At 40.6% G+C, this 12,772-nt stretch overlaps 1 protein-coding gene across 6 annotated transcripts in view; it reads right to left on the bottom strand.

Moving 5' to 3' along the window:
* Positions 1 to 12,772, bottom strand: part of UGT8 (UDP glycosyltransferase 8) — a 160,046-nt gene that overhangs the window by 82,080 nt on the left and 65,194 nt on the right. For all 6 annotated transcript variants that reach the window (XM_033937786.1, XM_033937804.1, XM_033937796.1 and 3 more), the window contains exons 2-3: positions 6,366 to 7,189; positions 1,151 to 1,293 (exon numbers count right to left, since the gene is read on the bottom strand). In XM_033937786.1, the coding sequence (XP_033793677.1) occupies positions 1,151 to 1,293; positions 6,366 to 7,187 (965 nt within the window). In that variant the 5' untranslated portion in view covers positions 7,188 to 7,189. The remainder of the gene's footprint in view (positions 1 to 1,150; positions 1,294 to 6,365; positions 7,190 to 12,772) is intronic.

Genomic DNA, 12,772 nt, shown 5'->3' with positions numbered 1-12,772 from the left:
TTTTATAGTCTACCTGGACCAGTTGACAAAGGTGGTTTATCAAATGTACAATAAGCGAAGATTTTACAATAAAAATAATGAAATCATTCTAAAATATCTTGCGATTCAGGTGGCATTATCTACCCATTGCAATGCAACAAGCTTTCTACTGGTATATAATGAAAAACCTGTTTCTGAGTGTTAAACATTAGTACCATATAAACAAATTTAATTAGAGGAAAATTCTGTATAGGACGCCGGTGTCAGCCGCTGCCTAAGCGGCTGTTCAGAATCACATATCGACATCCTATAAAGAATTCCTTAACCTCATTAATTCTCTAAACAGAGTCCATGTCACTTGCGCTGGTTGGAGAATTGTGCCTGATCCCTTGCTATTAGGAGGGGACATAGGCATCTGTGCCAACCAGAGTTTTAGCCTCCTTCCCATTGCATCCTGTGATGCGCTGAGAGTGGCCTAAATTCCGATTTGCCATATACCTATGGCCCCTCCCATGGGAGGGACCTTAGGCATCTGGGACAATCAGAGCCTTAGGTCCCTCCCTGGTGCATCCCAGAATGCACCGAGAAGGGGGAAGGCCCACCATTTTGAAAGAGGTGGACCTGCCGGCAGGAGGGAGTGGGCATTCTTCCTGCCACAGACAGTGTCAGGGGTTCGGGGTGTCGGCGGGGAGTGGGCATCCCTCCTGCCGGCCGACTTGCATGGGGTGTTCAGAGGTTCCCTGCCGCGGCTGCTCAGATGATCATGGCAGGGAGATTTCCTTGCCGCGATCAGCTTAGTGGCCATGTCTATTTGAAATGTAGGCCAGCATTTATTGGCCTATATTTCAGGTGCCTATCGTGGCCCTAGGGAGATGCCTAGGGCCACTTAAGCTCACCCAAGACCACTTCCACCATACCCAGCCTTGGGCAAGCATAAGCATCCTTAGATATCTCCCTGCACCTGTGACACACGCCTACAGTGTAGGCGTCCAGTCTCTGTTTTGGGTTTTGTTTTTTTTAAAAGAAAGCGTGCATCCCAATTGGCTGGTTAGACAGTGGTAGGATGCCTACCACTGCCTACAACTGGGATGCCGTTTATAGAATTTGCCCCTCAGTGTTTAGTGTTTAAGATTTCAGAGGAAGTTTGGAACAACAAACTGTTCAGACATACCTCCACAATACCTGTTGAGGAAGTTTTGCCAGAGCACCAGCTAGTTTGTTCCCTATGTCTTCTGACAAGTATTTTACTCCAGCACCAAAAGAGACCAGAACAAATCCATGAGTCTGACTGTCATCCGCCCATTTTTGCAGGTCCTTTAAAAAATGAAAATATAGTTAGCATTGTAAAGAGCGATACGATAAGAAATCAAGATTTGTATCAAAGTATAGAGAATTCGTTCTATTACATTCAGGTGCAGGTCATCATTCACTATTCTTTCAATATTGATAAGATTGAAAGCTCCATCTTAATCATTGCTCTAAATTCAGTCCCATAAGTTTGGTCCATGAGAAGTTAGCTGTGAAAAGATGAGCTGCAGAAGGGGTGATCATGCAGAGCCAGCAAGGAAAAATAACAGAAAGAGGAAGACAGGCAAAAATATCTGGAAAAGTTAAGAGAAGTTGGTAAACTGAGTAGAGTAGAACAAGTACAAGTGGATCGACTTTTCACTTCATCAAAAATTACAAACACTAGGGGACAATCGATGACGTTACAGGGAAATATTTTTAAAACCAATAGGAGGAAATATTTTTTCACTCAGAGAATAGCTAAGCTCTGGAACATGTTGCCAGAGGTAGTGGTAAGAGTGGATAGTGTAGCTGGTTTTAAGAAGGGTTTGGACAGTTTCCTGGAGGAAATGTCCATAGTCTGTTATTGAGAAAGACATAGGGGAAGCCGCTGCTTGCCCTGAATTGGTAGCATGGAATGTTGTTACTCCTTGGGTTTTGACCAGGTAATAGTGACCTGGATTGGCCACCTTGAGAAAAATACTTGACTTGATGGATCTTTGGTCTGACCCAGTAAGACTATTCTTATGTTCTTATACTGGTCAAGAAAGCTAAGATGCAAATGAAATAACAATAGCCAACATAGTATAATGGGGAGACAAGACATTTCTAAAATATGTTAGTAAAAGGAGTACATACAAAAGTGGCACTGTGAGGCTCCAAGGGGAAGGGGAGGAATATGTAGAAGCTGATAAAGATAAGACAGATGAGGTTCAACGTGGATAAGTGTAAAGTGATGCATGTTGGTAACAAAAATCTCATGCACGAATACAGAATGTCCGGGGCGATACTTGGAGAGACCTCCCAGGAAAGGGACTTGGGAGTTCTGATCGACAAGTCGATGAAGTCATCCGTGCAATGTGCGGTGGCGGCGAAAAGGGCGAACAGAATGCTAGGAATGATAAAGAAGGTGATCACGAACAGATTGGAGAAGGTTATCATGCCGTTGTATTGGGCCATGATGCGCCCTCACCTGGAGTACTGCATTCAGCACTGGTTGCCGTATATGAAGAAGGACACGGTACTACTCGAAAGTGTCCAGAGAAGAGCGACTAAGATGGTTAAGGGGTTAGAGGAGTTGCCATACAGCGAAAGATTAGAGAAACTGGGCTTCTTCTCCCTCGATCAGAGGAGATTGAGAGGGGACATGATCGAAACATTCAAGGTACTGAAGGGGATAGACTTAGTAGATAAGGACAGGTTGTTCACCCTCTCCAAGGTAGGTAGAACGAGAGGGCACTCTCTAAAATTGAAAGGGGATAGATTTCGTACAAACGTAAGGAAGTTCTTCACCCAGAGAGTGGTAGAAAACTGGAACGCTCTTCCAGAGTCTGTTATAGGGGAAAACATCCTCCAGGGATTCAAGACGAAGTTAGACAAGGTCCTACTGAACAAGGATGTACGCTGGTAGGGTAAGGCGCTGGTCTTTGACCAAAGGGCCACCGTGTGTTTTGTTTTGTTTTTTACTGGTTTTTAGTTTTTTTTCGGGCACCAACTCTCCTGCTCTCCCAGGGAAGGGCTATCCCCGCCGGCGGCAGCCTCTTCCCTTTTGCTGACACTGTCAGCTGGTCAGTCCCTGTTCTCTGCTCCTTCCCTACAGTGCACACAATTAGTGCTGAAAAATGACCTGAATAGGACACCAAGAAGTGAGCACCTAGGTCTAAGTGAAAAAGGACAAAAACAGGGGGACTGAAACTGTGTATGGTCAAGAAAGGAACTAAGGGACACACAATGAGTGCTGAAAAACGACCTGAATAGGACACAGAGAAGTGAGAGAAAGTAGTCACCCATATACTATGAAAGCAAATATCCTCAAGGACAGTGGCATACTAAGGTAGGGCAAAGCGGTCCGCCCCAGGCGCTATCTTGGTAAGATAACAGGCACCCATCCTGCTCTCTGCCCCCTCCCACTCCTTCATGTGCACGCCTTTTCCCTTCCCCCATATCTTTGAAACGTTCCTGGTGTGTATTACGCCAGCTCTTCCTCTGATCTCACTTCCTGGACCCACACCTCAGAAGTGACATCAGAGGAAGAGCTGGCACGACAGTTTGGAGGTGGGGGGACAGAGAAGAGAGCAGGAGAGGGGTGCCACTGCCCAGGTGCCTCTCATCCTTGCTACGCCACTGCCCATGGATCTGTTCTTATGGATAAGAAAAGAAGGTTGTGTTCCTCCAGAGAGGAATTTAAAATTCAGGCTCAACAAATGAAGCAAAAGTTTTATGAGAGGGGTTATCCAAAGAAGGTAGTACAGAGGGCGTATAAATGAGGTTATAATATTCAAAGGGCGTGGTTAATGTTCCCTAAGGATAGGCAGAAGTCTCGGGATCTTACTTATGTGTTACCATTTTCTCCAATAACTCAATTTGTATGTAGGGCAATATTGCAACATTGGTCTATATTAGGATATCATATGATCTTTCAACAAAAGCCCCGTTTTGCTTATAAGAGGGGGAGGAATTTAGCTGATCAATTAGTGCATTCCCAGTTACAGGAGGTTTCAGCAGAGGCTGTAATTGATTCTGTTGTGTTTATTGCTGTGTATCAATTGAGGTATAATAGAAACTGCATTTCATTGCGATGGTGCGACCGCATCTGGAGTACTGTGTTCAGTACTGGTTGCCGTACCTTAAGAAGGATATGGCGATTCTTGAGAGGGTCCAGAGGAGAGCGACAAAAATGATAAAGGGCATGGAAAACCTCTCATATGCTGAGAGGCTGGAGAAGCTGGGGCTCTTCTCCCTGGAAAAGCGGAGACTTAGAGGGGATATGATAGAAACTCATAAGATCATGAAGGGTATAGCGAAGGTAGAGAGGGACAGATTCTTCAGACTGGCGAGGGCAACAAAAACTAGAGGGCACTCAAAAAAATTGAAGGGAGATAGGTTCAGAACAAATGCTAGGAAGTTCTTCTTCACGCAGAGGGTGGTGGACACCTAGAATGCGCTTCCAGAGGAGGTGGTAGAGCAGAGTATGACTTTGGGGTTCAAAAGGGGATTGGACGAGTTCATGAAGGAAAAGGGGATCCAGGGGTACAATTAGAGGGTTACTATACAGTACAGAGTAGTAGAGTAATAGATCACTACAGGTCATTGACCTGGGGGGCCACTGCGGGAGCGGACTGCTGGGCGTGATGGACCTTTGGTCTGACTCAGCAGAGGCAATGCTTATGTGCTTAGTATATTGCATCAAATGTCCCTGTAATTTACATTATAAAGGAGACACACAAAGGAGTGTAAAGGTTAGAATAGGAGAACATTTAAGAAATATTCATTTGCAGAAACGTGAAACATCCCCGGTAGAGCATTGAATATCAGCTCAACATCTTTTAAAGGATCTTCAGTTTGTAGTAATCACCCAGTTAAAGAGCCCCAGAATAGGTGATATCAGCATTAAGTTGCTAAAGTGTGAACAAAGATTAATACAACTGAATAAAGAAATAGAAAGGACTAATTTATGAAATGAACTGTCATGAGACTGGCTCCTGCTTATGAAGGTCGAATGAGAATTCGAGACAATGTCATGTGGTTTTTGAGAGAACCAATAAAGAATTGATTCCGAGTTGGCGGCTTCTGAAGGTTGTCAAGAAGAGAAAGGAATTCCCGCTAGTGAACCATGAAATGTATATGGTTTGTTTATAATCCGCCTTTTTCAAGGCAGAGTACAACAGCACACACATAATAATACTTCACAGACATCTTACAAAAAAACCCCAACAGCAATATACATCATATTCAGCATAAAATCAAAATAAAATACCAGCCTGACAATAATAGCAATACAATCACTTTTCCTATACCAAGAATCAATCTCAAGCAACCTAATACAACTCAAAATTCACCAACCAACATCTCATATGGAAAATAGGTGCTGTTTCACATTGATTTGAAAGCACGCACGAAGAGCTACTTGGTAGCCATTTTCTGAGCACTATCACTGTTACAATGTTAAAGTTTAAATAGTGGATGGTTTTTAATTTAATGATACAGTATTTCCAGTGATATGTATTTTTTGAATAAGGTTTAATTAAAATATTGAAGGATTGGAGTATAAAGTGGTCTTTTGAATACTGGTATTATTTATATGCCAAGTCTCTCTTCTAACATTTACCATGTCTCTTTCTTCAATTCTTTGTTTGATAAATGCTGAAAGAAAATATTTGTTCAGTATTTTTGCTTTTCTTTCTCACATTCCATACATACATTCTTTACAGTTCCACCCCTGACAAAATGAAATGCCCAACATTTTTCTCCATAGCTACTTTCTTCTCCATTCACGCCTTTGCTAGGCTTGCTACATTTTTACTTCCTCCAGATTTATCAGACATTTGTTTATTCAGCAATATCTTTCCTCCCTTAAATCAGACTGGCCTCCTTTCCCTACTTGCATCTACCTTCACACCAGTGTTTCATGCCCTTACTGGGGGGGGGGGGGTTCTTTTAGTTCAACTCTCTAATCTTCTAGTTCCCATCACCTTTACTAGGGTTACCATATGGCTCCAGAAAAAGGATGGATTGAGACATATGGATTTTACTTCCATTGGAAGTTCCCAGTGTTTCCCAAGCTTTACAAAATTGCTAGGGTGGAATTTCAGGGTCCTGACCTTCATGTGACCCCTTCCTTTGCACTGAACCTCAGATGATGACCTTCTGTGACTTTAGAAACACTTCCCATATTTGTAAGTACTAGATCAAAATTATCCCCTTCTTGTGTGCATTTTTTGCCATTGGTTTATGAAATATCCCTTGTGGGAAGTTGAGTGTAATGGATTTTAATGCTATGATTTTTTATGGCCTATGAAACAACACTCTGACGTTTCAAAATTGATACTTCTTTAACTATTTCATCATTATTAGAATACATAAAGTGCAAGACAGCTTACTTCTGGTAACGGTCTGGCTGGTCTTGTAAGAATTCCTCCCACAAAAGCAACATTGGGCAAGGTTGGTCTTGGGAATTCTAAGGCAACATCATTGCAGAGCATCCAAAAGCTTGTTCCATGGATCAGATCATAAATGGATTGTTTTGGCATCACCTTGTACTTCTGCATTATCCATTCATATTTTGGGAGAATCAATAAATTAATTCCTAATCTGGTAAAAATATAAATCATCGTGTTTTTCATTCTTTCCAAAAGGTTCATGTGGTCAGTAAGAAGTGAATTAAATTCTGGAACATAAGCTAGTGGAGCTGGTGCACCAACCTCAGTAGGGTACCAAAGGCCAGTTGAGAACACAGCATATTTAACTCCAAGAAGATAAGCTAGAACAAATCCACATATCTCATTAGGATCCACTAATATAAGATCAAAGTTTTGCTGTTTGAGATTGTTCATCAGGTCCTGATTCCCAACCATCATATCACAGTTCCTGCAATAGTGATCCATAATGTCGACAAGCTCTAATGCTATCAGCCTACCAGAGAAAATATTCCGCATTTTGGACTGCAGGAAGTCATCAGTGGTGCTGCTATTGAAGATTCCAGGGTACCACTGTAGCCTGTAATGATTTGATGGAGGTACATCCCTGCCCTCAGACACCAGGAATACCGTTTCATGGCCTTGTTCTTGCAATGCTGATGCCAAGGTCTTGAAAATATAGAGATGACTTTCAAACATGATTGGTGGCATAATGGCAATTTTGGCAGCTTTTGTAACTCCAACGATACCCAAAAAGAGTATTAATGGCAGCATGCAAGGGGTCATGGCTGTAATGAGAAACACAAAATTACTAAGTTGTAGCTTTACATATGAATGAAGTGCTGAGTATTCAAGCTCTTTCTGGCACACTGACAATTCAATAAGTATTGAGTTTGTGCTTATTGCTGGATTTACACATACCATCTATCGAAGGAGGCAGCACAATCCTGGAAATTCAATGCACTGGCATAGAATTTCTGGAGCTGTATCCCACCAGCAGCACTGAATTTCCAGTTTAAGTGTAGTTGCTCTAGAAAGCCAACCATGTTGATATTCATCTGCTGGCTGGATATATTATAGGGGCAAAAGATAGAACTGCCATTTTAGCCAGTCAGCCAATGAATATTGGTATTGACTGGCTGTGTCATGTGACATAGCAGGTGACTAGGAGATGACGGTCATCTCACACTGAATATCGGCACTTTGCCAGCTTAGCACTATTTAGCCAGCTGGGAGTCGTTCTCAGCCCAACTGTCTCTGACATGGGAGTGAATGATGGCTGTTCTCACTTCACTATTTCTTCTATTTGTGAAGTTGTTTATTGAGGGGCAGTAACCCAAACACTGATAATTGCAGAGTACCCGATATTGTCTGTCTTTTTGTGCTGTGACAGATAAAGGGAAAATGACAGAAAGTGAGCAACAGTTAGCTGGGTAGGAAATCGGACAATAGATGGGGAAGATGAGATGTGAAAGTCAGAAGAGGTAGAGCAGTGTTAAATATGAGGATAAAAGAGGATCACAGACAAAGACCTTTAGGAATCAACTAAATTTATGCAGTTGATATTATAATTTTTACATCCCTGTTGCCATTTCTAACTGAGCAACTTCAAACCGGTTATAAAAATGTCACTGATGCACATTGGGAAGAATAATCTAAATCATAATTACTAGAGTCCACCTTAGGATTCAGCACTCAAGAAAAAAGATCTGGGTGTCATTCTGGACACTATGTTGAAATCTTCTACCCAGTGTGAAATGGAACTCCTTGCCAGAGGAGGTGATTACAGCGATTAGCATAGCTGGGTTTAAAAAAGATTTGGACAACTTCCTGGAGGGAAAGTCCACAGTCTGCTTTTGAGACAGATGTGGGGAAGCCACTGCTTGCCCTGGATTGGTAGCATGGAATGTTGCTACTATTTAGGTTTCTGCCAGGTATTTGTGACTTGGATTGACCACTGTAGAAAGAGGATACTGAGCTTGATGGACCATTGGTCTGACCCAGTATGGCTATTCTTATGTTGCCAGCTCCTTGCCAAATATTTGTCCTGAATTTGAAAGAGTAAAACATTAATTCAATAACTGTGCTATTTTGAGCAGCAGTGCAAATGCTAAAATAAATATGAATATTCAGGGACCATTTTAGAAAAATAGTGGAAGTCTGAATATACTGTAGACATAAGAACATAAGAATTGCCATCCTGAAATAGACCAAAGGACTATCAAGCCCAGTATCCTATTTACAACAGTGGCCAATCCAGGTCACAAGTATCTGCAAGATCCCAAAAGAGTAAAACAGATTTCATATGACTTATGTTAGAAATAGACAGTGCATTTTCCCAAGTCCATCTTAATACTGATTTATGGACTTTTCTTATAGGAAATTAGCCAAACATTTTTTAAACCCTGCTAAGCAAACTGCTTTTACCACATTCTCTTTCAAAAGAATTCCAGAAGTAAATATTTTCTCTGATTTATTTTAAATTTACTATTTAATCATCGCATGCCCTCTAGTCCCAGTATTTTTGGAAAGAGTAAACAAGTAACTCATTACTACCCATTCCCCTCCATTCAGCATTTTATAGAACAAAATGAAAGAATATATATACGTAAGCATAGATTAATGAGAGAAAGCCAAAATGGTTTTAGTCAAGGGAAATCTTGACTCACTAATCTACTGCTTTTCTTAAAAGGGGTGAATGAACATGTGGATAAAGGTGAACTGGTTGATATTGTGTATTTGGATTTTCAAAAGGCATTTGACAAAGTACCTCATGAAAGACTTCTGAGGAAATTAGAAAGTCATGGGATAGAAGGTAATGTCCTTTTATGGATTGAGAACTGGTTAAAAGACAGAAAACAGAGAATAGGTTTAAATGGTCAATATTCTCAATGGAGAAAGGTAAACAGTGGGGATCCCCAGTGGGACCGCTGCTTTTTAACATATTTATCAGTGATCATGTGATGGGAATAAATTTGCTGATGACACAAAGTTGTTAAATTGCAAGAGGATTGTGAAAAATTGCAAGATGACCTTGTGAAACTGGAAGACTGGGCATCAAAATGGCAGATGACGCTTAATGTGAGCAAGTTCAAAGTGATGCATGTGGGAAAGAGGAACTCAAATGATAGCTATGTGATGCTGAAACTTTCAGCTCAATGAGCAGCGGTGGCTAAGAAAGCAAATAGAATGTTAGGAATTATCAGGAAAGGAATGGGAAACAAAGATGAAAATATTATAATGCCATAGCATCGCTCTATGGTACGGCCACATCTTGAATACTTTGTGTAGTTCTGGTCACCATATTTCAAAAAAGATATAACAGAATTAGAAAAGGTACAGAGAAAGGCAACAAAAGTGATAAAAGGGATGGGACGACTTCCCTATGACGAAAGGCTAAAGCGGCTAGGGCTCTTCAGCTTGGAGAAGAGATGGCTCAGGGGTGATATGATAAAGGTCTATAAAATAATGAGTGGAGTGGAAAGGGTAGATGTGAATTTCCAAAAATACCAGGACTAGGGAACATGCAATAAAGCTACTAAGTAGTAGATTTAAAACAAACAGAAGAATCCGGAACTTGGCTGCAAGGCAGTATGGCTGATGCAGAGAAGGCCTTTGATCATGTAGAATGGACTTTTATATATCAAGCAATGGATTGGTTTGGAATAGGATCCAGATTCATTCAAATGATTCAAACTTCCCCTTCTGCCAGATTATATATTAATAATACATTCTCAGAACATTTTTCTCTGAAGAAGGGAATTAGACAAGGATGTCCCTTATCTCCTTTGCTTTTTGATATTGTTTTGGAACCCTTGTTGTTGCAATTCAGCAGGCAAATGAGATACAGGGAATTCTGTATGCGGGTCAAGATTATAAAGTTTTGGCTTATGCAGATGATATTTTGCTTCATTTGAAGAATCCTAAATTAACCATCCCTCATTTATTGGAATTGATTGATTGTTTTGGACAATTTTCAGGTTATAAGATAAATTGGAGTAAATCTGAGGTTCTTCCATTGAATGTACATTGTGTAAAAGCTTTATTTGATCCATTCCCCTTCCTTTGTAAGGAAGAGGGAATAAAATATTTGGGTATAATGATTTAAAAAACATTGGAAGATACAATGACAGTAAATGAAAAATCCTTATTGTTGAAAGTTAAAAAAATGTGTGAACATCGGAACCCATTACATCTTTCTTGGTGGGGGAGAGTCCAAACCATCAAAATAATGATTTTGCCTTTGGTTTGTTACCAAATGAGTATGTTACCAGTTTATTTCCAGAGTTCCTTTTATCAAAAATTAAATAGGGTTCTTACAAAATTTCTTTGGCTGGGTAAAACTGCTAGAATAGCCTTAGTATCCTCAAAAATCACAATCGGCGAAAGGAGTAAATTTTCCAAATTTTTACAGGTATCATTAAGCCTTTATTTTGCGTCAGAGTATGTATTAGATCCTTCCTGAACTAATGAAAAATCTGTCAAACTGATTGATACTGGAAAGTCATCTTTTGGTCCCATTACGTCTTAACCATATTTTGAGTATCAAGCTTCCTCAAATATACAAGGGACAATATTATTCTTCAATCTACCTGGAAGACATTAAAATGTATTGATGCCTTAACTTCAGTTTCAGTTCAACAATCCACTTGTCAATCCCTATGGTTAAACTCCAAGTTATCAGCGAGTCTAAAATCTTCTAGAAACATTGTTTGCAGGCAGGCATATGTACTTTAGATGATGTAATTCAGAATGGGAAAATGGTAAATTTATTACAATTGCAACAACCTTTCGGCATATCAAAATCTTAAAGTTATAAATGGTTGCAGTTGAAACAGGCCATTCAGAAAGGGTTCCCTGATTAGCATAACTTAAAAAATCAGTATAGCTTGTTGGGCCTATGTTTCCAGACAGATTTGCAAGGGCATCAGGCCGTCAAGAGGTATAAATTAATATCAGAATATTTGCATAAGAAACCTTAAACAAGTTTAAAAGACATTTGGAGCTTTGAGACAAAACAGCAGATTTCTACTACTCAATGGCCACAGATTTGGACCTAGAAAATAAGATGTACAGCGTCAGCATCTATGAGACAAACTTGTTTTTTTCTGTTATATAGAATCTTTTGGACCCCAGTTCGTTTTCAAAAGTTGGATAGTTCAAAGTCTAATAGATGCTGGCACTGTCATCTTGAAGTAGGAACATTGGATCACTTGTTTTATTGTCCCTTGATACTCAACTTTTGGAAGTCTATTTGGGGTATAATTAATAGGATATTGGAGGCTTCTATTCTACTGTCGTAGGACATTGTTTTATTTGAGACTTCATTGCAACCCAAGAGTCCAATTGATTGAAAGAAAAACTGACTACTTATTATTATTATGACGGGGGTAACTATGCAGTTAATAACAAGAAATTGGAAGAACTGGGACAGATTGAACTTTAACTTTTGGTGGGAAACTTTATGGCAATATTATAGATTTTAAAGAATGAATTTAGAATAAATGGGACATAATAAAAAATTTAAGGAAACACGAGGTCCATTAGCGGAATTTGTTAAAACTGAGTAATCGAATAAGCCTTTAATTCCTAATTGACCTTTACACACATCCAGGGAGGGGGGAAGAATATACTGTGTATCAATATTTGTTTGAATGTAAGTGCTGTTTAATGCATTAATTGATTGTATATTCTTTGCACTTTGTATTTGATTTGAAAATTAATAAAGAATTACTGTATTTTTCACTCCATAAGACGCACTTTTTTCCCTCCCAAAAGTGGGTGGAAATCTCAGTGCTTCTTATGTAGCAAAGGTACAAAAAAAGTACCCTCCCCGTACCGTTTAAAAGCACCCCTCTCACCACCACACCTTTTTAAAATAACCCGCCCACTGCGCCGCCACACGCCCGCTTTACCTTTCTTAAACACCCCCTCTACATGCCCACCGCCGCCACACCTTTTTAAAACCCCAACCCATCCCGCACACCCACCGTCTGCAACAACTTGTTGCAAATAACCTGGTGGTCCAGCGTGATCTCTCCCTCACTAGCTGTCTTTTCCTATTTCCCAGCCAGAGGCGCGGAGGTCAGGAGCAAAGCTTTCCAAGCTCCTGCTTCGGCTGCGCTGCTCCCTCCAAGGCTCCTGCCTTGCTTCTACCTGCTGGAGTTCTTCTTCCATGCACTGTCCACTCCCTTTACTGCTTCCTTCAGCCTGCCTTTAATCAAACCAAAGCCATTGCCCTTCAGCCTGTAGAGGGGGATGGGCTTTGGTTTCACAACAGGCTGTCTAAGCTCAAGCTTCCCCTGTCTGTTCTGCCTTATTCTCATAGGCACAGCTACCTTGGCTTTAGCTGCCCTAGCTGATGTACTGGC

Source organism: Geotrypetes seraphini, chromosome 1, assembly GCF_902459505.1.
Source record: "Geotrypetes seraphini chromosome 1, aGeoSer1.1, whole genome shotgun sequence".
Taxonomy (NCBI): Eukaryota; Metazoa; Chordata; class Amphibia; order Gymnophiona; family Dermophiidae; genus Geotrypetes; species Geotrypetes seraphini.
Note: the sequence above shows the minus strand (reverse complement) of the source record. Positions and strands in the feature narration are given on the sequence as shown.